The 25,979-nt window shown below is 41.1% G+C and overlaps 1 protein-coding gene across 2 annotated transcripts in view; it reads right to left on the reverse strand.

The window, feature by feature from the left end:
- The window catches only part of LOC113405371 (polypyrimidine tract-binding protein 3), a 98,115-nt gene that overhangs the window by 39,752 nt on the left and 32,384 nt on the right, over window positions 1-25,979 (reverse strand). For both annotated transcript variants that reach the window (XM_026646547.1, XM_026646546.2), the window contains 3 exons: window positions 11,799-11,874; window positions 4,044-4,213; window positions 2,598-2,744 (listed from right to left, as the gene is read on the reverse strand). In XM_026646547.1, coding sequence (XP_026502332.1) covers window positions 2,598-2,744; window positions 4,044-4,213; window positions 11,799-11,823 — 342 coding nt within the window. In that variant the 5' untranslated portion in view covers window positions 11,824-11,874. The remainder of the gene's footprint in view (window positions 1-2,597; window positions 2,745-4,043; window positions 4,214-11,798; window positions 11,875-25,979) is intronic.

Consider the following 25,979-nt stretch of genomic DNA (forward strand, 5'->3'; position numbering starts at 1 on the left):
GTTGTTACTCTATGGTACTATCATTTAAATGCAGTTGTGATAAAAAATAAATAGCTGAAATAGGCAGATCTTCCTTTTATGCAACAAACTCTCCTTTCGGTATGATTGAGAACCCACACTTCATTAACGTGGTTCAGTCATTAAGACCAGGATACAGTCCACACAACAGAGCAGATGTCGCAGGCAAATTGCTGGATAAAACGTGTTTGAAAGAGAAATTGAGCAGTGTGCAAAAGGTCTAGAGCAGGGGTCCCCAACGCGGTGCCTGCAGGTGCCACGGCGCCCGCCAGGGCATCTATGTGCACCTGCCCACTGGCCACCGGACAAGCAACCGCCGAAATGCCGCCAAGAAGCGTCACCGCCGAAATGCCACTGATTTTCGGCGGCATTTCGGCAGCGACGCCTCTTGATGACACTACTTCTCGGCAGCATTTTGGCGGCAATACTTCTTCGTGTTGCCGCTTCTCGGCGGCATTTCGGCGGCTGCTTCTCCGGCAGCCACAGTCCTTGGCGGCTAGTCGTCTCGTGCCCGCTACACAAAAAGGTTGGGCACCACTGGTCTAGAGGGTAAAATTGTTAACCTGAGTCTTGATGGGTGGAACAATGTCCACAATGATCCTGTTGTATCTGCTTGTGTGACAACAGAAGAAGGGAATATCTTCCTTACAGAAAAAATTGATACATCAGGAAATGCACACACAGCAGAATACTGCATATTTTTGTGCCCCCCGTGCAGAAAAACACAAAAGAAATCGGGGGCGAGGGACATGCATCTCTTTCCTGGCTGCCCAGGCTGTTCCAGTTTGGGGGAGGGGGACTGGGTGGGCGTGCCTGCGGGGGAGATGTCGATCACCGTCAGGGGGCAGGGCTGGCCAACAAACTCGTGTCATACTGTGGCTCGAGGGGCATGGAGGAGGATAGGTCTTTTTGTTATGCAGGAGGAAGGCTCTGTCCCCGAGGCAGAAATGTAGCAGTCTGCCTGCGTAGTAAAATGTCTAACTTCTTGAGAATTGAAAAAAACACTTACCGTAATGCATTGTCATTCTGTTTACCTGGAGCGTCCGCAGGCATGGAGCCCCTCAGCTCCCTGTGGCCGCGGTTTGCCGTTCCCAGCCAATGGGAACTGGTGCATTGGCTGGGAACGGCGAACCACGGCCACAGAGAGCTGGGGGGCTCCATGCCTGCAGACGCTCCAAGTAAACAAAATATCCCGACGTGCCAGCGGCTTACCCTGACGGTCCGGGAGCCAAAGTTTTCCAACCCCTGAAATATAGCATCAGCTTATGAAAGGGTCATACAGTTTTTGCTATTTTTACCTATCCATTTTGGGGGATGGGCTTATAAATGAACTGGCTAATGAACGAGTATATATGGTAATTAAATTAGTATCAGGTTACTGAAAATTGTTTGTTTTTAAGTTAAAGAAAATAGCTTTTGTAAAAACAAAAACAAAAAAACCACCCACATTAACAAAATGTTGCTGGTTAATCTATCTCATTCTCTGGAGACAGAAATGTAGCAGCTTGTCTGCATAGTAACATTGTTAATGATCCTATTGCTAGTTAACTGTCCCCATTCTCAGTCAATTCCCCCAGGAACATTAAATCTGTAAAGTTTTAAGGCCCCTACATTGCTGGAGTGATGTAAAGCCTTATAAATGACAGTAAGGGAATCAGCTAATAAGAGCTATGTGCTTTCTCACTTTTTTTCTGTGCTAAAGTGGCACAATGGGGTTAGATTTTTACTTACCCATTAAAAAAAAAAAAGTCTTTGTGGGCAAATAAAAATTACCAAGCAGTCAATAAAATGTCAGGACAATCAGAACCAAGCACTTCTCAAAATACCCAGCCAGGTCTAGGACAATGATTAGCAAAACTGTATGACTTTCATGTGTGAAATTCCACTTTTTTTTTTTTTTTGCTGTTCGGTGTTCTGTAATGTAATTTAAATGAAAATCAAGGATTGTAACTGAAATGCAGGGTATTAGTTACCAAGTATTTGTAATTTAACTTTAATGTGTTTAGGAAATGCTGAATAGTTAGTGACTTTTTTCTGTTTTATAGTTTAAATAACTTACCAAAACAATTGAAACTGCATTATTATATTGCATTATTTTGACACAAAATTTGCAGAATTTTAAAATTTTTGGCGCAGAATTTAATTGTTTGGCACAGAATCCTCCCAGGAGTATCTTGTCCACATACTTGTTGACTCAGTCATAGAATTGTAATAATTTGTGAGGCATGATTTCCCTTTACAAAAGCTGTGTTGACTCTTCAAATATATTTTATCTATGTGTCTGAAAATTTTGTTCTTTACTACAGTTTCACCCAGTTTGCCTGGTCCTGAAGTTAAGCTCGCTGGCCTGTAATTGCCTTTTTGTATATAAAGAGCTTTTAATGTGCAATAGCAATTTACAGACATGGAAGATGACAAGTCCCTGCCTAAGAGAACTTACACTCTAATTTATGATTGGATGGAGTAATATCCTGTCAAAGCTGACTACTCATTTTACACTGACAGAAAGCAGTTCATTAATTTAATGTTCAGTAATGTACAATTGTATTCATTTTTTAAAATGGAAGTATTATACTTACAGCCTGATTAGGCAGATTGTCAGTCTTCAGTTCTCTGTGATTGGAATACTGAATATAAACAGGCTGACTGCGGAGGTGAGGTGTAACAGGAGTGTAGTAGTTCACCATAGTAACAGCAGCTTCTTCGGAAGCCATTTCCAAGAAAGCCTAAAATCAACAGAAATATTGCAATTTTCAATGTTTTTCTGTTTGCATAACAGACTGAAGAAATCATTTATCCACCTTATCTGAAAAACTCATGTGAACTAAAAGTACAGATGTGATTTGCTCAGTATTTAAAAACAAAATACTATTTACGATTTGTATTACAGTAAAAGAGCCCACAACCAGATCAGGTTTCCATAGAAGCACTAAACATATGATGTATGGAATGCTCTCAACACCCAATGGAAGACGCAAAATTTCCTGTATCACTTTTTAGGTCCCAAATTCAGAATTGCCTCCCATTTCACATTTGGTTTTGGTTTTTTGTTTTTGTGGGGGTTTTTTTTTAAACCATAATGCTCAATGTTCACTATGCTAATGTCATCATACCTACCACAGAACTTCATTAGGACCTGTAGACTTCCAAAAGGCACAAGGACACGTACATTTTTGCAAGAATTTGTTATTTTGTATATAATATTAAACTTTGTAAAATCAAGTATGTTGAAAAAACAGTCTTACTTTACCCACTTAGTAAATCTGTAGGCTCCACATCATGGTGGTTGTGACATAAAATGAATGCATTACATCAACCAAGAGATTAATACACTGTCTTGCAAGCACGAACATGTGGCAGGGATAGTTATATTGAACTTTAGTGACTACAGCACCCTGGTAATGAGTTTGATACATTCCTGGAACCCAGTGCTGTCCCCAACTACCCAATCATCCAAACATGAGAATATATGTACTCAGTTAAGCAGTACGATTGTGCACAAACTGGAAGCTGGTTAGTGTCAAATGACAACACCAAAACAAATGCCTAAAACACTGGGCTTCATTTAAAAAAAATAAAGATTTCACTGTTTATTCAGGGTAAAGCTTATGTTTACTTAGTTAAGCAAAAAACAGTTAGGTTTTTCTTTAAATAAAAAGTAGGTAACCATAGTTCTCTATCCTCAGCAGGATGTCTGAGAACAGCTGTCAGCATCAGTACTCTTGTACAACAAGACAGACAAAACGCATTACTCAGCATGCTGAACATTAAGTAATAGGATTATTCTATTTCATCTCTTCCAATAATATAAAGAATGGCATATTATGTTGGGCATTTACACAGATTTTATGATCAATACCACTGCATCATTTAAAAATGTTTTACAACTGATGTGCTAAAGTCTTGAATAATCTATAAAATAATAATTGGCCCTACAATATTTCAGCCAAATTGCAATATCTAAGAGGTAAACTTGTATATAAGTAGTGTTCTCTTGTATTTTACTCATGCAAATAACTACACACCTGGCTTTTTCCTTTCAACATCAAGAGATTGGTTACTTTGCCAAAAGGGAGACCTAATGAAATGACCTCTGCTTCAGTGACATCATTTGGAATTTTACGAAGATGAAGGACACGAGAAGGGGAGCAGGGAGATCGGTCTCCTTTAAATTTCTTGTTGTCATTCCCATTAGCTAGAATATTAGAGAAAGAACAATTACTACAAAATGCATAATTCTGAAAAAGTAGTCAGATGGTTTATTTCCTTTACTAGTATTAAAGGTGATCACCATCAGTAGTTATCAATATTAAAAGAGACTCAATCTATAATCTACTCAATTAAAAACATCAAAAGTAGTTAAAAATACAACATCTGCTCACGATTTCCTCTGCAAACTTGTGTGGTTTTAGAGCCACCAGGCCATGACCCTCTCCCCCAAGTCCGTCTTCAAGGTCCATGTGTACCATGTCATGTACAAGAAGTTAACCAACTAATCATACATTGAAAGGCAGTTGGAGATAGCTGATAAATAAAAATTTACTCTGTGTTCTATTCTTCTCCATCACCCTTTTTCTGTTGCTTATATTGCTTGATTATAAAATCATTATGGTAGGGAGGGTCTAGTGTGACTAAAGCAACTAGTTAAACTGTGGGTACGAATATAAACAAACGTAAAAAATTCTCATCCATATACTTGGTTAAAAAACAGGAAACTGACTATACAGAAAGTGTGGTCAAATGCACCTATAAATAAGTAACATTTTATTCTCTAATCTTGTGTTACAAGTAGATAAAATTTCAGAAGAGTGATTTGTAAGTTGGCAGTTTCCATCTAAGTGACACATAGGTTAGAAAGCTCTTATCAGAAACCTCAGGATGTCTGTTGTGAATAGCTGGCAAAAGTACATTTTTTGTGCTTTTAATTATATCCCGTTGCATAATAAGGAACCAGACTCTACCACATTGTAATCTGAAGGAAGAAGCTGTAACTACAAAACTTTCCCCCCCATATTATCACTGTCACAGTTGAGGGCAACTGTACCTATATTCCTTTCTATGGTCTACCAAGGGCACCTACTTTTAGGCTTTTGGTTCCCAGCTGTCCCCTCTCTTGAGCAGAGATTCTCCAGGCAAATCACTTGACACAGGTTCTCACAAAAGTTCATTCTTGTTTGGCACACTGCTCAATACAGTCCCTCTGAAGTTGATAACATTTCCCAGGGTTCACATCATATATTCCCCCCCTAGAGAGGTTACATACAATCACAGTCCACAGTAATACATAACCTTAGTATTTAGTACAATGGACTCCAAAAATATTTAAATTTAATTCAGTAAGGTTTTTCAAGGTTACGGTAACTGCAGTTCAAGATGTTTTGTCCACAAAGATCCCACTGTAGGTGTGCACAAGCTTGAAATATTTTAGCCACCAGTATCTGTTGGAGCTGTGTATGCACCTTGCACATCTCTGCGCCCTCCTCCCCATCAAGGGTATTAAGGGCGAAGCAGACACCATTCAGTTCTTTTACCAATACAGAAATCCAGGGAAGAACTCCATATCAATGAATAAGGAAGGAGAGTAATGGGATCCACAGGAACAAAGGCATCTTGAAAAACTTGTTACTGTAAAGTAAGTAGACTCTGAGGAGTCATCCAGAGGGATCCCATTGTAGGTGTATAACTAGCAATTACCTCTCAAGTAGGTGGGTGATAGGAATCCTATCTAAATAACTACTGTAAGGCAGTCCTTCCAAACTGGGATTCTGATCTAGAAACTGACACAATGGAGTAGTGATTGGTAAATATAAGAACTGAACTTCAAGTGGCCATACTACAGAACTCAGAAATAGGGATTTCTCCCAAAAGCAAGCTACAGATGTCAGAGTCCTAGTAGAGCGTACCCTAACTTGAGGGGGAAAGACAGTTATTTAATGAGCAGGAAATCTTAATGTAGTTTAACTCATTTAGAGTCTGAGGAAACAGCCTGCTCTTTAGACTTATCCAAAGCCACAAAGTTTGGATGATAGGTTAAATGGCTTTGCTCTAGCAAGATAAAAGGACATAGCCTTAAGAAAGTCTAGAGTGTGGAGTTTAGCCTCCACAGGAGATTTAAAAGCTTTAGGGGGTGGAAAACAGGAAGTATATAAATTGATTCATATGAAAATACAAAACCATTTTTGGTAACCATTTGGATGTGGCTTGAATGCAACCCTGTCCTTATGAAAAACATAGTACAGAAGGCTTGCCATCAAAGTCTGAATTTCACTAACCCTGTGAGCCAAGGTAATAGCTACCAAAAATGCTATTTTAACAAAGGGGTGATATAGTGAACATATCATGGGTTCAAACAGAGGATCCATTAAAGATAGGAGTACAGCAATCAAGTCCCAGGCAGGGAATGGCTCTAAATAGTGGAAATGTATGAATCATGGCCATCCAAAAACGTAACAGAGTTTGCCTCAGTCCATTGGGCAGCTTGTAGTTACATGACATATGCAAGATTACATCTTTGGCTTCTTTAGGACAGGTAAGTTTATCAACCAAATACAGTCTGAACTTACTGGTAGAAGTTCTTCAGAGAATGCTGTTCTCTGCACTTTGGTGTACAGATCCTCAGAATGGGGTCCACCACCAACTGGCTGTCTGTAGCCACTATCTTAAATTCATTTTTGGTCTCTGTAGAAGCTTGTCCCATTGCAAGCCAACAAGGATTGATAGATGGCAATATGAACCTGCAAACTAGCAGAGGAGTAAACTTTCCTTCATAGAAGATCTATCTTCTTCGGCTCCTTATGTATGGGTGTAGATTTAGGGAGTCCAGGCATATTAGACTTCATGAGTTGCAGTCACAATCAAAAGATCCAAAGACCAGGTGGGTAAAAAAAAGTACTCAACCTCTTGGGGTTGGGTGGGGGGTTACTCAGTACCTGCAATTTGCCAATATAGATGTTTGAGACATATGCAGTGGTCTGCCACAGGACCACGACAGGCTCAAGAATGCCCTCAACAGGCATGGCTAAATGAACCTGGGATATAGGTGTCTGAACTGTCATTTATTAGACTTCTCCCGCATGACCTCTCGGGGAATCTAAAGTGTCCACCACTCTTCTAAGGTGGTCTTGGAAGGCCCTGAAATAGTTGACTGTAGATTTATTAAAATGGAGTCACAGCTTCCACTGTCCATATCATTGTCAACACCAGTTGAATAGGTTAAGTCCACAAATTCTTCCACAAGGCCATCTTTCTCACTCTTACTCATCACTCTGAAGCTGCTCTGAATGGGATGGCTGAGCATCCCTAGAAAATTCTTTAAGAGGAGGCAACTTTAGTCTATATCTCGATGCAGCTGAATAAGAGGCGGAGGAAAGATGTTGATGGTTCCACAGAGACCAAGGGGGTCAGGACTGTGCCCCATATCAGAAGTGCACATGGTACCACAAAGGCAGAAACGGTTCAAGTCTCGCAGGTCCAGGATAGGTTGCAGACCGCCCTGGGCCTTTGGGATTAAAAAGTAGCTGGAATAGAACCCCTTGTTCCCATACTCTGGAGAAACGACCTCCACCACACCTAGCTGCAGTAAGCCTTCTACCTCCTGTGCGAGGAAACTCCCATGAGAAGGGTCCCTGAAGAGGGACGGGGAGGGGTAGTGTCCCTTCCGGTGTGGACGGCAGCGGAAGGGACAGCATCTCCTGCGTCACCTGGAGGGCCTCCGGCATGGACGGCATGCGGCGCGAACGGAGGCCTCTGCCGCTATCCAGGGTAGCCAGCAGTGAGCAGTTTGGGCTTCGTCACTCCACAGGAGCTTGGGCCCGAAATCCCGACGTGGGTGAAGTTGCCTGGCGTGGGACTTTGCTCACACCCAGTCTTATCCTTTCCCTTGCAGGAGGTTGGAAACCAACCTTGCACCGTCTTCTTGGGCTTCTTGGTCGGAGCCACGGATGGGGATCGGTGCCGGCTAGTGGACAGTCCCAGTGGGGTGCTGCGTACCAAGGTCATGGTGCTCGGTGCCGGATCGGAGCGTTGCTCCGGTGACAGGGTGAGGGCCGACTCCATAAGGAGCGCTCTTAAACGAATATCGCGATCCTTCTTTGTCCTTGGCTTGAAGGACTTGCAAATTTTGCACTTTTCATGAATGTGCCCTTCATCCAAGCAATGCAGACAACTGCTGGGTGGATCACTAACGGGCATGAGCCTCTTGCAGCGATCACAGGGCATAAAGCCTGGGGACTGGGGCATGCACTGTCCTGAGGCAAAGTCCCATTCGGGACCTACGAAGTCTCTAACTATAGCTAAGGGATTTATAAACACTAACAGAAAACTATACACACTATAATACAAGAGATAACTAGTTCGTACGAATGAGCAGCAACAGTTCCAGCACCGCAGCAAGAAGGAACTGGAGGGTGGGGGGGAACCATCGGCGCTCTATATACTGCAGCATGTGCACGCCATTGCAGGGGGTGCTGGAGCCAGTCCCCTACAGATACTGCTGAGGGAAAAACTTCCGGCACGGGTGCATGTGGCGAGCACACACACCTAAGTTGAATGGACATGCGCAAGCACTCGAAGAAGAACTACTAGTTCTAACATCTTGAAGGACAGTGACCAGAAGCAATCAGTTCAGTTCACTAACTACAGAAAATACTTCCTTTGTTTAACGAGTCTTAAATACAAAACATAGAATCATAGAATCATAGAATATCAGGGTTGGAAGGGACCTCAAGAGGTCATCTAGTCCAACCCCCTGCTCAAAGCAGGACCAATTCCCAACTAAATCATCCCAGCCAGGGCTTTGTCAAGCCGGGCCTTTTGATTGTTTTTTTTTCCTTCATGAATCCAGCATATTTAAGGTAGTTTTATTTAACTAATACACATTTTAAAAATGCTGGTTTGTGCATTTTTAATTGATTTCCAATTTCCATCTAAATGCAGCTTGATACATGACAAGTAAAAAAGTAATCTAGGTAAATAAGAAATGTGTCATTCACTATTTTCTAATGTAATAAAAAGTAAAAATTAAGAATCTAAGGGTATGTTACAATATATCCACTCACATTTATTTAAGCTATTACATAGTATATCCTCCCACCAGAACCACCACCAAATTAAGTGTAAATGCTACATAGAGCTGCATATCAAATTATTTTAATCGTTACTAACCAATAAGAATAAATAATATTTTTAGGAAAATAACTAAAAACTATATATGAAAAACAAGATTAAAATGATTATTTAAATGAAGGTTTCCTGCTTGCTGATAGAAATCAGTTCACCCTACAAAGGAAGCGACATCCAGAAAAAGAGACACTTGTTCTGAAGTGATAATCAGGTCTGTAGGAAATGTAAAAGCAGCCTCACTGGATTAAAAAGATGGTATCTTTGTCAAGTGTATTATGACCAATGGTGCCTGTTATCCAATATATGTTAGGTTTAATATACACCACATCAATAGACATTATGTACATAATAAGTGTTGGGAAGTTATGTTAACTGAATGTATTATGCCTGTCCCACAGTTCTGTTTATCCACGTCAAGCGTCCCACAACACTTTGCAAAGATGAAGTCAGCTTTGGCATTAGAAAATAGGAAACTTGTCAAAGCAAAGACTCATGAAAACATTGTACAGAGTACAGTTAGGGAGTACTTTCATGGCTCATCAGCACTTCAAATGTAGTACTCAGAACGAGATATGGGAAAGAACAGGACAAAGCCAGGACAAACCTGGTACAAACTAGTGGGTTAAGCAGTTTTGTAACTTGTAAAAATCATACTATAAATACTACTAGGTGAAATGCATACTGTCGAAGCATACCTTCTGTGAAAGGTGAACATGCTGCAAGAATTCACTTCACTGAAGATAGTTATGTATATCTCCTTTCCATATTGTACTGGTTTGTCTTTAGACAATATATTAGGTTAAGATTGGTTATTTGATCTCTTGAACATTTTTAAGACTGAATGTCAAATGGAATCAAACAATTGGTATTGGTATATTAACTAAAAGGTATCGCCAAAGTCTTAGAGGTCTTATCAGGGTGCAGTACTAATGAATCTGTGGTACATGGCACTCATGCTAATTGTGCAGATGAATCGATGTTGGTTACCAAAGATAGAGGATGCAGCACTGCAGCTGAAGAACGTGATTCCGGAGTCTATTAAGACTAATGACACCAATGTGATTTCAAAGGAGCCTGCTTAGACAAGTCAGCACTTTTAGCCTTCTCAGTCATTATCAGCAATGGTACCAGTGCTAAGCCCCATCTGGAGATCTTTGCTCCCTCCTGCCTCAGGCAGCAGGAGCCAGACCGACTGAACGAACTAAGGAAGACTGATGGAAAGCTCATAGTGCTTGGTAGAAGCATGAGATCACAGAGTCAGACAATCTCTTAGAGCCCCAGAGTGATGTGTCTAATAGCTGGAGCACTCAATGGAACTAATTTTGAAGGTTGGACATTAGGAAAAAGTTCCTAACTGTCAGGGTGGTTAAACACTGGAATAAACTGCCTAGGGAGGTTGTGGAATCTCCATCTCTGGAGATATTTAAGAGTAGGTTAGATAAATGTCTATCTGGGATGGTCTAGACAGTATTTGGTCCTGCCACGAGGGCAGGGGACTGGACTCGATGACTTCTCAAGGTCCCTTCCAGTCCTAGAATCTATAAGCAGGAATAGACTGCTTCTGAGGGGGATTCTTAGATTCAGAGAAATATGCATTGTCTTTTACATCAAATATTACTTCAAAGGGACATCACAAGTCCTGTGTGTGCGCGCACTGTGCTTACAAAAAGAATCACAAATGACACTTAGTAGATATAGGAGACTTCCCTAAACAAAATAAACATTTTGTATGTGCAACATTGGTAGGCATAGCTCTCTCCTAGAAAAGGGCAGATTTTAAAGTCTGGAGACCTGCTCGCCACCACTGGATCTCATTCCTTGGTACTGAGGAAATACTCAAAGAAGAAAAAAAAAGTCTTTTCTAATAAAGGAAACAGACTTAAGTAAAACTTCAAAAACTACATTATAAACTATATAACTACACTACATACTATATACGTATATAAAAACATACTAACTAAACTAACAACCCGTGCAACCACATTTTGAAGCAAAAGCTGAAGAGATGAATGCTCAGTGAAGCAGGTGGTCTCAAAGAACCAGGCCTCTTCGGCTAGCATTGCCTCATCAGAATTGTTCTGGATTTCATCTCTCAATCTTCTGAATCACTCTTAACAATGGAATGGGAGGAAAGCATAAAGAATGGGTACCTGAGAATTTCTACAGAGATTACTGGTTTGATCATGCCTCCTCAGAGGAGGCAATCCTTGGTCCATTATATCAATGAAACTGAGTGACTTCACCAGTGCTGAACAAAACAATTTCTGGTGTTTTTAAATTTAATTCTATATCTCTTTTTGATTATTTGTAGGTCCCACTGCTCTGTAGTACATCTTTGTTCAGGTTTCAAGGAAGCAGGGAATATGTCCACCAAACAGAATGGGATCTAGTTCTAATGGGGAGGGGTTATGTAGATTAGTTCTAGAATCCAACACCACTCATTAAACTGCCAGAAGGGTCCACTACAGAGTGAATCTAGGCACTTTTGCTCCCCAACGGCCTGAATTTGCTCTCTCTGCAAGAGACTCTGGGGGGGCTGCTCATAAAAAGGTTACATGAGAGTATGAAGGAAATAAAGAAAATCAGATTTCCTGAAACTGTGCTAACATTGATAAGCTGTAAAACCATGGTAAACTTTACAATTATTTTCTTAAATATACCTGTAGCTGGAGTAGAATTGCTCATGGTAAAAGGCCCGTTAGTGATACCAGAAGAAAGAAGCTCGTCAGATCCACGCTGAAAGATAAAATGCAAGATTATCAGCAAAGGCACTTCTGGGCAACAGCGAACCTTTTAATATAACTAATGAATGACTTTAATCACTGACTTTCCTATTTTTATATTTCACAATTGTTTTTAAAAGCTGCCCACCACACATTTGTGTGATATATTGAAGAACGTGCATTTCAACAACGAAGAGAACAAATGCAAATGTTGTCAGCCAGCCACGTCACTCTAGCTGGCCGTTATATTTCAAGGTGCTAATGTTTTCTGAAAATGAGCTTAGCTATAAACTGAAGACTGACTAATCTACTGCTTATTCTACTATAATACAGTTTATATTTAATATCAAGATAAGCAGCATTTAACCATATGCAGATTTATTTGATCAGACCTACCATAAAACAAGTCTACCAAGAGATATCCAAGGACTCAACTAAATATCAATTTAAGCAACACAAAAATGAACAATTTTGACAAGATACAATATTTAGTTGTAAACATGTCACTAGTCATTCAAGGCATCATGTCTGTTGTACATTACAACAGCAATATAGTATGTGAAAAAGTTCATTATGAAAAATGTTACTGTATTTCCAATAGTCACTTAAAAAAGTTGACTCAAACTGTTAATATTAACGGATGACATATCTGGGTTTAGTCCATTTTGTGATCAAGACCTGCAAAAGTTATATTTTTTTTTTTTAAAGATTTTTTTGGAGGGAAGTGTGGTGGGGTGTTCAGCCCACACTAGTCTGGAAAGGTTAATGAGGCCGAGATGGGACCAATTAAGCGGACAGGTCATAGCTGATGAGAATTAGGTAGCCTAAGTAACCACAGATTGGTGAAGGAACCCAGCTGAGAAGGAACAGGCAGGGCTAGTATAAAGCCAGGAGGTTGGCAGCAGAGAAGGACTGCAGGGAGGGAGCCTGTAGTCACACTCTGGTTTTTAGAGAGGGCAGGAAGGAAACCCAGGTGTGAGTAGAACCCCAGGGACTGCAGGCCCTGAAAGAAGGGTTTAAAGAATGAAAGCCTAAGATGGAGGTGGAGTAGCAAAAGTCTCAGGGAAAGGGCAGCAAAGTGGGACCTCACAGACCTTGACTGCGGATTAGGTCCCCAAGCTGCAATCCAGAGTAGAGGGCAGGCCGGGGCATAGTCAGGGCAGAGAGGGAGAAAATGACCATTTTGGATAGAGAGACTTTGATAACTCCTGGAAGGGGGAAAGCAGAGTGACCTGGCTGGAGGACAAAGCCACAAAGTGAGCACCTTGAGTCACAGAGGGAGAGGTGGCGGGTGAGAACGAGCAACAGAAGGGGTGGGGGGTGTCAGAGCTGGAAGGAGCTAATCCACACAACAGTGAGGTGGCACCTTAGCAGGGAGAGAATTCAGTTATAGGAAGAATATAGACAGAGGAATGTTTTAGTTGAAAATTTAAATCCAAAGCCAGTTAAGACACTTTTTAAAAAGGATGCTTCTAAATCAGAGTTTAAGGCCAAAGAGACATCAAATCATCTTGTCTGACCTCCTGTATGTCATCGGACACCAACACTTTCTGAGCACCTGCATATTAAACCCAACAACTGAAAATAGACCAAAGTATTACAGTTCACAGGAGACTAAACTATTATGTTTCACATACAGAGAATAGGAGGGACCAATGGGGCACCATTGCCCAAGGCTTCTGCAATGGCAGGGAAACAATTATATAAGATATACCCAGATAATATTGGCAAGTGGCCTGCACCCACACCGGCCAAAAAAAAGTAAATATCCCTCCCTCCCAGTTCACTGCCAATCTGATCTGAAGAAAATTTCTTCCCAACTCTACATATGGTGATCAATTAGACCTTGAGTATATGAGCTAAAACCAACCAGCCAAGCACTTGGGAAAGCGAATGTTTGGTGCTACCTAGAGCCCCAACCCTCTCCGTCCAAAGTCCTATCTCCAACTATGGCCATCCCTAGTGCTTCAGAAGAAGATTTAATAAAATAAAATAAAACAGAATACACTTGGGGGCGAGAGGGAGAATCCCTTCCTGGCCCATACACATGGCTGGCTGAAATCCTGAAGTATGAGCTTTTAAGGACATAAGACAAATAGGAAGTGAGACCCAAGGCTGATGAACCCTGCCCCTTACCCTCACAAACAAATCCATCATACAATCACATTCATAAATTTGTCCAGTTATTAAAACTAATTAAGTTATTAACTATCTCCTATTGGGAGGCTGTTCCAGAAATTCACCCGATGGTCAGAACCCTTTTAATTTCCAGCCTGAATTTGTTCGTTGCCAGTTTATATACATTTTTTCTTGTGCCAATATTGCCATTTATCTTAAAAGATCTTCACCTTCCCCAGTATCTACCCCCCAATATATGTATAAATTTTATAAATATATTAAATACAATAGCCGCCTTAAAGATAATTTTTTCAGTTTATAAATTGAAATGATTTTGCAATGTCATTTTTGAAAAAGAGGTAATTTCTCAAAAAAAGTTTCACATTATAAAACTTCTTCCTCTAACAAATGTTTATTACCTATTTCACTTTAAGCACACATTTAAGTTCCATTCAAGTCAATGGGACTTAAACACATGCTTCATCACATTTCCAGAATCAGTTCCTGTTCTGCAAAGCTTCCAGAATCTTATGGAGAACATGGTCTCTGAATTACGATGAACTTTTATACACGATTAATATTACGTATATCCTTTATTGCCTCGCTGAACTAAGGCCTGGAACATTAAGGGAAACGTGTTCAAGAGACAAGGACCCTTCATCAAAAGTGCTCTGCCACAAACCCTCTGATATTTAAGTGTAGGCCAGAATATCATCTTATTCATCCCAGCTGATCTCGATTGCTGCCATAGCACATGCTAGAAAAGGCAGTCTCCTAACTCAAATGCATTTTATACCAATAGAAAAACGGGCTGTTCTTTAGAAATAGATTCAGGCCAGCCACTCAGGAGAGAGACCAGTAGTGACAGTTTTGCTAATGTATGTATCTGCAGCTTCAGTAAGAGGTTATGAAAATGTGTACTAGCAGAATCTTGAAAATTAGCATAAAATGTTGTTCCAGTGTAAATCTTAGCATGAAAAAACTAAATGTCTGCATTAATGAGTTATTCATGTATACTTCATGGCAGAACATTGTTGCCTGATTTTAAGGTGATTAATATTATTGTTCATATAATAAAGGTTATAGTCTAGCCAATTGATCTGATCAGAAGATAATAAGGTTCTTGTCCCAGAATCGGGCTACACAGAGTCTTGCAAGGTCCCTGGGGATGTATGACAAGGACACTCATGCTGAGAACAAAATACAGCCTTAAAGACTTTTATTGATATAAATGGACTAGTAATCAAATGAAAAAGTAATCAACCAGAATGAAAAAGGAAATAGTACTATTCTAGAAGTTCATGTGGTATCATTTACTATAAAACTTCCTAGATAAACATAATCACACTCTTCCTTGAGAACCTGGTGGTAAGAGACAAAGAACCAGCCATGTCTTTGGCATGCCAAACAAGAGTCTGATGGTTCCTCAATGCTCGACTGGAAGACGAAAAACTTAGGAGATGCTAGAAAGCCAGAAACAAAGCCAAGAAAGACCCAAGAAAAAACTAACTAAACTAAACAAACATGGTGGTTGCCCCTCTTATAGAGCCTAGCACCACATTCCCAACCTTCCATGTCCAGACAATTTCCTCACCCACATAATATCAGGGTGTGCTTACTCTATAGGCTGGCATATTCATACACATTGATGACAATCAGCTCATTCTCACATCTGCTTTTTCTGGCCTGAACTGGTTTCGTGGTGGTGATTTCCAGGTTCTTTGTAGTGTAGCTGTTAAGTTTTATAGAGGGCAAATCAGTAGGTCACTTGTGTATGCTAAAGATCACAAACATGTATGCTAACATGCTTTAGCTCATCATACAGTATGTGGCCGGTAGGTTTTTTGCATTACTGCCAAAAATATGCTAATACAAAGCTATAAATCTATTATAACAAACACACACATAAGAAAGGAAATAATAAAAGCAAGCAACCAGGCTACATAGCTCTATGGGCTACAACATATATTTGCTTGCCTTACAATCATAAACTGGCCATCTTTAATTACTTAAAAATTTAAGAGTAGCAATACATCTTGAAAGAAAAACAAAACAGGCAGACATTACTCCTGAGGGAATTCTGTGCCACGGCACATGTAGAGAATTTATGTCACCCGCAGAAAAATTACTTTCTGACAGGGAAGCCACAAGTGCAGTCATGCAACCCTCCCCAGCATTGTTTCGGATGCCCAGGGCAGCCGGCAGAGAGGTAAATCACTGTGGGGCAGGGGGCAGGACTGGGGGAGACCAGGCTCCCTACCGTGCGCTGAGCTCAGCTGCTTGTTCTGGCTGGGCTGGGGAGGACGGGACTTCCTCTTCCCCTGCACGGCATCCGAGATTTCTCCCCCAGCTGCAGGAAGCTCTGCAAACTCCTTCCACCACCCCTGCTTCCCGCGCCCATCGCTCCTCAGCTGCAGGGGGAGGGATCCCTGTACAGGGAGCTGCTCCCACATCCATCCTACCCCCTTGCATACAGACCCCCTCATTCCCAGACCCTCCTGCCAATCCTCACCAACCTGCACTCAGAACCCTCCCAATGAGCCCCACTCCCCCTGCACCTGGACCACCCTGACAAGCCACATGCACCTGGATCCCCACCCCACTGAGCCTTACTCACCCAGCATCTGGATTCCCCCACTGAGCCCCCCACAGCTAGACCCCCCTGCCAAGCTCTATCCCCCCCCCCCCACATCCAGACCCCCACATTGAGCCTGGTGAAGCTGGATCCCCCTGCAGAGTCCCATTATCGTTGCACCCAGTACCCCCAACAAGCCCCTGTGTATCCAGATTCCGCCTGCACCTGGATCCCCCATTGAGTCACCCGCACCCAGATTGCCCCACACGGAACCCTCTCAACCCACACCTGGAACCCCCTACACTAAGTCCCTCCACACTTGGATCCGGCCTTGCTGAGGCTGCCTGCCCACACCTAGTTCACCTGGCACAGAGGGGAGGTACTCCTGGGGCAGACCCAGTCCTTGCGCTGTGTCAGGGTTGGGTGCAGCCTCACCACTGAGTCTGTGTCTGGAGTGTGGGGGAGCTGTACAGTGATCTCACACCTCTGTGCAGCCAGTGGCCTGTGCTCCCCAATGCCATGCTGGAGCCTCCACATTTATTTGACAAATAAAATTTGCAGAATTTTAAAATACTGCGTGAAGAATTTTTAATTTTTTAGAGCAGAATGCAGTCAGGAATAAGACATTATCTGATATAAGAAAGTATTGCATAAATAAAAACATTAAGAACATCTGCAAAACCTAAATTCTTCTTAATACTTCAGAAGTCAGACTGCAGTACGTTTTAATAGCTATACTACCACATAGACAATACTAAAATTCAGTCAGTAAAGATGAACAGATGACACTTAGTTGTCTCATAGGCCAACCCAGAGGGCCAAGATATTCTTAATGTCATGCTGACAAAGTACTACTTTTCAAGATCATTAGTGGGAAAAAAGTGTAATTTTATAGCACTCAAAAGCATGCTAGGCATCTCTCAGAACTGAAATTGCACATAAGCTCCACCCTGAAGAGCTCACAATTTATTATCATCCCCCAAATCAGCCATTATAGAACTAGATATCAATATCTGAACTGTCAGAGGAAATACTTTCTGGAAAGTTACTTTCCAAAAGAATGAGTCACAAGCCAATGCCTGGACATTTGGACTGCTCTCTTCACATCTTTAAGGCTCTTTCCGCTTTCACACTGAGGCCTGGACTATACCACAAAACTAGATCCACATAAGTCACCTTATGTTTACCTATTTGTGCATGCATCCACACTCAAGTGTGTCTTTGGTTAACAGGAGCGCCCTGTTAAGGTGACGCACTAAAACCACTTCTCCAAATAGCGTTGAGCCATGGTCGACATACTGAGGTTGACGTGGTGCAAATGTAACCTATGTCAACCCTAACGGTCCCCCAGCAACTCTCTCATAATGCCTTATTCCCTCTGGTCACAATCAAACTCCACTGCCCAGGGTAATGGAAACCAGAAGCCACCCGCCTTTTAAAAACCTACTGTGTATTTTTTAAATGCTTTTTTCCCCGATTATCCATCTTGGAGAACACACCCAGGAGTGGCGACAGGACAAGGTTACGCTGCCATGGAGGTGTAGGTCTAATAATCATTGGGAAGGTCCTGATCAAGCCCTTCATAAATTGTACAGAAGCTGGGTGAGTAAAGATAGAACATCCTTCTACCGGAAGGAGGAAGGCACTAATCACTGTTAACCCATAGCAAACTAAGGGCTAGCCCTGAAGTCTTTAAGGAGAGAAAATAGCCTAGGGATAACTGGAATGCTCTAGTGAAGGTCAGTGGAGACATGCCCAGATCAAAAGCCACCTCTATTTAGCTAGGTAGCAGGCTCTAGTAGACTCCTTTCTACTTTGGTTAAGGATCTCCTGAACAGGGGCAGAGCATAAGCATTCTATTTCCAATGCCCATATAAACACTAGACCGTGAGATGGAGTGAGCCCGGGTTGGGATGCTTGATTTTCCTCCTGTCCCGGATTAGGAGATCCGGAAATGGGCCGATCCTGATTAATGGGTGTATGGACATTATCAGAAGTTCCATGAGCCAGAAATGACTGGGCCAGTGGTGTGCTAGGAGGAGGATGGTGGCTCTGCAGTGACAGATCTTCCCTATAACTTGTGGTAGTAGGCAGGAAGGTATATCTGACATTATATATCAAGGACAACAGGAGAGCATCACCCTGGGAATCGTGACCCATGGTTCCCCTGGAACAATACAGGAGAGGTTTTCTGTTCACTTGGGATGTAAAGAAGTCACATAACAGAGTACCTCGTGTATAAATATCTTGGTTAGGATTATGTCGTGAATCTCCCATTCATGGTCTGCAGAGAAGCTTCTGCTTAATCTATTTGACAGGGAAGTACACAGTCATGCAGTCCCTGTTTGGCCAGTAAGTTGAGTGGAGCCAAGCTTGCAGATACTGCAAGCGGAGTCTGGCAAATGCCCTCACATAGGTGCTTGTGTCCATGTGCCTAACAGTGAAACACACTGGTGGCACCATAGTTTGTGGTTTGCGGGTGATGCGGAAGAAGAAGTTATTCACCTTGTGCAGTAACGATGGTTCTTTGAGATGTGTCCCCCTATGGTTGCGCCACTGTACGTGTGCTTGCCCTGCTGATCAGAGAACTTCGGTAGCAGTGTCCATTAGGTCCACGCATGTGTGGTCTCTCCTCATGGCACAACATGAGGCTGGTCAGCGTGCACAGGCTAACCCTCAGAGTTCTTTCTCTACCGCAGAGTCAGACAAGAATTCCGAAGTAGAGGGTGCGTTATGGGGCACCCATAGGGAGACACGTCTCAAAGAACCATCATTATTGCACAAGGTAAGTAGCTTCTTAGAGCAGTGTCCCATGGGTGCACCACTGTAGGTGACTCCCAAGCAGTACCCCTTCTGGAGGCCCGGGACTTTGAAGATGGGTCAGTTACAGAAGACAGCACTGTGGGGCCGAATATGGCATTGGAGGCAGAGTCCACAGTGACCACATAGTGTTCTGCAAAAGTGGCAGGACAGGTTCTACTGCCCCCTCTCCTCTCCCCTGCCCTGATGTAAGAAAGATTCCACTTTGTGTTGAAGCATTAGTTGGTGGGAGTGGTCCCTGAAGAGGGATTGGGAAGGGAATTTGTGAGGAGTGAGGAGGGAAGGAGAGAAACTCTATGGAGTATCTCTGATTGATAATCTCCAGGACCCAACTGTTCGTCTTGATCTCATTCCAGCTGTGGGCAAAGAGAGTAAGACGGCCCCCAAAGGTGACAGGGAGAAGAAGCAGGTGGCATCAGTGGTGGTACACAGGTCTCAACCCGTATGTCAAAAAATGGCCTTTGGGCTGCTGTTGGGAATAAGTGGAGGCTGTGGCAGTAGAGGGAGCCGAGAATCAGGATTTCTGAATCCTTTAGCTTTTGCACAGAGACTCAGGTGGATGTTGGTAACAGGGAGCATGTGGAGGGGTTGGTCTTGGTCTGGTGTTTGCTTCTGGGGGCTGGAGTGTAAAGTCCCAAGGACCACAGAGTAGATCTCAAGTCCTTTAGTGAATGAAGGAGGAAACAATTATGACTCAGGCCACGAGGCGGTAAGAAGGAATAGGAGAGGCATCAGCCCGCACTGCTTTTTATGCCCTGGGTCGGGAGCAGGAGGGGAGCTACTACTCAACAAACACTGCTTTGAAGAATTTCTGGACTTGGGCTCATGGTACGCATGCATACCCAGGTGTGGAATACACACAGGGACCATCACTCAAAGAACCACCAAGCTTCACATACAAAGTTAGCAGGGCTGTCAAGTGATTAAAAAACTTAATCGCGATTAATCGCAATGTTAAATAATAGAAAACCATTTATTTAAATATTTTGGATATTTTCTACATTTTCAAATATATTGATTTCAATTACAACACAGAATACAAAGTGTACAGTGCTCACTTTATATTTATTTTTGATTATAAGTATTTGCACTGTAAAAAAAATAAATAGTATTTTTCAATTTACCGAATACAAGTACTGTAGTGCAATCTCTATCATGAAAGTTGAACTTACAAATGTAGAATTATGTACAAAAAAATGCATTCAAAAATAAAACAAATGTAAAATTTTAGAGCCTGCAAGTCCATTAAGTCCTACTTCTTGTTCAGCCAATCACTCAAACAAGTTTGTTTACATTTGCAGGAGATAATGCTGCCGGCTTCTTGTTTACGTCACCTGAAAGTGAGAACAGGCATTCTTATGGCATTGTTGTAGCCAAAGTCGCAGATATTTACGTGCCAGATGCGCTAAAGATTCATATGTCCCTTCATGTTTCAATCACCATCCCAGGGGACATTCGTTCATGCTGATGATGGGTTCTGCTCAATAACGATCCAAAGCAGCATAGACCAATGCATGTTCATTTTCATTATCTCAGTCAGATGCCACCAGCAGAAGGTTGATTTTCTTTTTGGTGGTTCAGGTTCTGTAGTTTCTGCATCAGAGTGTTGCTCTTTTAAGGCTTCTGAAAGCATGCTCCACACCTCGTCCCTCTCAGATTTTGGAAGGCACTTCAGATTCTTAAATCTTGGGTCGAGTGCTGTAGCTATCTTTAGAAATCACACATTGGTACGTTCTTTGCGTTTTGTCAGATCTGCTGTGATAATATTCTTAAAATGAACATGTGCTAGATCATCACCTGAGACTGCTATAACATGAAATATATGGCAGGATGGAGGTAAAACAGAGCAGAGGACATACAAGTCTCCCCCAAGGAGTTCAGTCACAAATTTAACTTTTTTTTTTTTTTTTATTAAACGAGCGTCATCAGCATGGAAGCATGTCCTCTGGAATGGTGGGGCATAGGAATGTTTAGCATATCTGGCACACGAATACCTTGCAATGACAGCTACAAAAGTGCCATGCAAATGCCTGTTCTCACTTTCTGGTGACATTGTAAATAAGAGGGCAGCATTATCTCCTGTAAATGTAAACAAACTTGTTTGGCTTAGCTATTGGCTGTACAAGAAGTAGGACTGAGTGGGCTTGTAGGCTCTCAAGTTTTACATTGTTTTGTTTTTGAGTGAAGTTATGTAAAAAAATCTACACTTGTAAGTTGCACTTTCCCAGCAAAGATTGCACTACAGTACTTGTATGAGGTGAACTGAAAAATACTATTTATCATTTTTGCAGTGCAAATATTGGTAATAAAAATATATACTTTGATTTCAATTACAACACAGAATGCAATATATATATGAATGTAGAAAAACATCCAAAATATTTAATAAATTTCAATTGGTATTCTACTGTTTAACAGAGCGATTAAAACTGCGATTGATCGCGATTAATTTTTTTTAATGGATTAATTTTTTTGAGTCAGTCGTGGGAGTTAACTGTGATTAATCGACAGCCCTATAAATTAGTGATGCTCATCACTTTGTACTGCATCAATCAAAAGCCTAATGCAGAACGAGACCCGAAGTACATAGTGTAGAAGTTTTGCCTTATCTTCAGAAATCTACATATCCACTGGCCCCAAATCAGGCTTTGAGACAATATTTCTCCCTGAAACATCCAGAGCAAGAACATTTTGCAGAAGGCACTTAATGCCAAATAGTATTTCAGCCAAAAAATATTGAATAAAGGAGTAGTTTCCAACAAGCGTGGTCCCAAATCTTAAAAAATAAATAGGCCTACCAAGAACTTGCATATCAAGAATGCTGAGCAGTCTCTTATTGGTAAGGTTACAATTACATTTACAGTAATCGTAAATTTGAATAAAGTCCATTATCCCACAACAATGGCTCTTGACCCATGGGGCTGGGCCCGGTTCCCCACTCCATGTGTTGAGACCTGGGCCCACTTGGTCACGGATCCGCCTAGGTTTGGTGCACCTGCTGCTCCACAGATGGAGACAGACTTTAAAAATATGAACCAATCATAACTTATGCAGTGCTGTCTTAATGAGTCCAAAGACTGCTTGAAATGGAAACTATCTAAATTTTCTCATTGAGGTTGACTAAAACATCCATCTAATATTTCTCACTGTCCTAAACGACTTCCTACAGTTCCCCAAAAGTCAGCTATGCAACTGCCAAAGCTTCCAGCTTCCCCATAGAACTTCTACAATGCAGGTATATCAAAAGCTGAAGCTATAAGGACAAAGTAAAATGCATTGTTTATTTTATATTAAGCAGGGAACGGTATATAGACAGATTTTCATATATAAAAACATTTTTAGAGAAAATTAAATAAAGCTGCCACAGAATTAAGAGTGTCAATGACTCTAGGGACCTTACCACAGTATTTAAGCCCAGCTTCCTGCAGACAACATGGGCCTTTATTATAGTGCTTGTAAATACTTGTGTGTTCTGCTGATCCTATTTTGTAACTTTTATAGCAATATTAAATCAGAGATCTATAGTCTTAGAGTAACAGTACACTAGGGCGACTAGTTTTTCTTTTAGCCAGCAGTACCTATCAACAACTGTATTAATTAGATTAACTAGATGTAGCTTAAGGGCAGGTCTACACTACAAAATTTACATCAGCACAGTTGCACCAATGCAGCTGCGCTACTGGAGCGTGTCTGGTGAAGGTACTCTAAGCCGACGGGAAAGAGCTCTCCCGTTGGCTTACTAACTCCGCCTCCATGAGAGGCAATAGCTATGTCGACAGGAGAAGCCCTCTCGCCAACATAGCGCTGTCTACATGGGGGGTTAAGGTTAGTATAACTACGTTGCTCACGAGTGTGGATTCTTCACAATCCTGAGCGACATAGTTATACTAAAGTAGGTATGCAGTGTAGACCAAGCCTAATTGAGAAGACCCCAAGCCTACTAACTACTTAATTCTGAAAATGGAAAGCTACTGGAAAAATGTAGTCTGGTAACATGGTCCAGTAAATTAGTTACTAATAGATCTGAAAAAGAACTCCGTCTGGATCTAAACTATGAGGAATAATAAAGGCAACCTACATTGTGCTGAATAAGGTTGCGTCAGGGAGAACGTATCTAATGAATCTTTTCCCTAGAAAATCAAGGTTTAGCAAGACAGCTAAACAGATCCCCAAAAAAATCCTGTTTATAAAACTGTTTTTAGTGATCGTGACCAAAATGTAATCCTTCAACGTGAAGAAAGTTATACAAAAGCACCCAGAACTTTCCAGCACCAAATCAACCTTACAGCAGTCCAACTGTAAAAAGCCTGTCACTGTCTCAAAGAAAAATCAAGTTAAGAAAAATGTTAGAAGAACCTGAGAGTGAGTGCAGACCTTTGTGCCAGATTTCCTAGTGTTATAACACAGATGTATTGAAGAGTCTCTGCATACACCAAGAGAGGAGAATCTCCTGCTTTACACCATAATATATTGAACATAAATATGATGCCCATAACAGAATTCGCAATGAAAAAAATTGAACGTTGAGTGCCTGAAACATAAAAGTTATAAACAGAGGAAGGACTCAACTCACAGAAACATGAAGTAGAAAGAACAGAACTGCCCCACTGCGAAGGGGTTGAACTTCCTCAAATATCGAAAGGAGGTGGAGGAGGAACAAACATTTTGTTCTACGATGCTACTGGAATAAACCCATATACTATGCTTGATACAAACATGATCAAGCAGTGGAACTCCAGGAACAAAAAAATGAAAACAAAAAAAGGAGGAAAATAAAAAAATAGTACAAATTAGATATACACAATTAAGTCCCTTCAAAAATACCAGCATATCCTGTCCTTTAGGAATAGCCTGCAAATTCCTCCATTGCTGAGCCATTTACAATACTTGAGGAGAAGAAACTAGGCATCTAAAAGCTATATAGATAAATAGATGCAACAGCTTTTAAAACTGGAAACCAGGAGTATGTTCTCTCAGGGCTAACATTCTTCAGAAGTTAAACAGCAAAGAAAAAATTGTAACTTATTTTTCTTTCAATAGTGAGTATAATTAAAAAAATGGCCTGGTTTTGAGGAAGGGAAGTTCCCTCCTTTTATAAAGTGTCTCTTTCCCAGGTAGACCATCTAAATTTTGGATAATTGTTCTACAAGGCTTTTATTAAAAAAAATATAAGAACTACTGTACCAAAAAGTACATTGTTTACCATTTTTTTTCCTTTTAAGGAATACTGAAGACATTGCTATTAAATATTCACAAAACACAAACTGGAGGAAAAAGACAGACAGTAATTCTCAGAATTTCACTCAGGAAATAAGAATGGGAGCAGAGTAGAGGGTGAGGAGTCAGTTTGTTAGCATACTTTTCTTCTCTGAAACAACTAACACTAAATACCTGTTACACTTTACTCTTTCCTCCAGCAGGCACATCTACAAATGCAGAGATGCAAATCCTATTTCCATAAATGAGAATTATATACACAATAGAGAATGAAGCCATTTAGAACAAAATGAAAGAAATCTTCAAAAAGGGTGGAGGTAAAACAGACCAGATGAATCCATAAAAGTCTGGCATTGTAGATAAACAAAATTAACCTTACACAAAGAAGGCTGTCATGTCAACATGCCACCAAACCACCCAAATGAATTGGAGGCAAGCATCATAAACAAGCAAAGAAAACACACACAGTGGCTTAACAGGTTGATCAGCAATCTCCCTAGAAACACGCCTGTTGGTTTAACAGAGAGCAGCTGTCTAGTAAGCCTGCTTGCTCATTGGCTCAGTTCGCATGCAGGCAGCTCTATTGTCTCATGTATCAATTATTGAAGCTCTCTGCTAGATCAGTAACAAGATACTGTAGGCCTAACAAAAGCCACACAACATTGTAATTAAAGAACCATAGAAAAGGGAAGGGAAAGGATTTTTATATTGAACAATTTTTTTTTTAAATTTAGCATCTATGCAAAAATTAGAAACAAATGGAACTGACAAGCTTAAAACCCTCAGCCATATTACATCAGACTTTTTCAAGACAGTGCCTTTAAATAGCATCTTTTCAGTAAGTTGAAGAAAGTATATTTGTACATGAATTACAGCATCTTTTCACTCTCACTCAGGGGAAAAAGGAATGGGCTGTGCTCAAAAATAAAACCTCTGGAAATCCAAAAGTACCTTAAATATGTTTTGTAACCATGTACAGTTCCATACTGAAACAAGAAATATGAATTGCTTGATAGGGGCTCTAAAAACCAGCATCCGTCTGAAATCCAGTCAATTTCAATGAGTTCAAAGTAGTTTTAGATACTACTCTTACTCAGTCCCCTTTGTCAATTTATTTGGTTTTACAATTTACAAACAGTTCTTTTTCTCTCCTGCTGATAATAGCTCACCTTAACTGATCACTCTCCTTATAGTGTATATGGTAACACCCACTGTTTCATGTTCTCTCTGTGTGTGGATATATAGATATAGATATCTTCCTACTGTATTTTCCACTGCATGCATCCGATGAAGTGGGCTGTAGCCCACGAAAGCTTATGCTCAAATAAATTTGTTAGTATCTAAGGTGCCACAAGTACTCCTGTTCATCTTAAAGTAGTAATCATATA

This window comes from Terrapene carolina, unplaced genomic scaffold (genome assembly GCF_002925995.2).
Source record: "Terrapene carolina triunguis isolate 2854851 unplaced genomic scaffold, T_m_triunguis-2.0 Scaffold35098, whole genome shotgun sequence".
NCBI lineage: Eukaryota > Metazoa > Chordata > Testudines > Emydidae > Terrapene > Terrapene triunguis.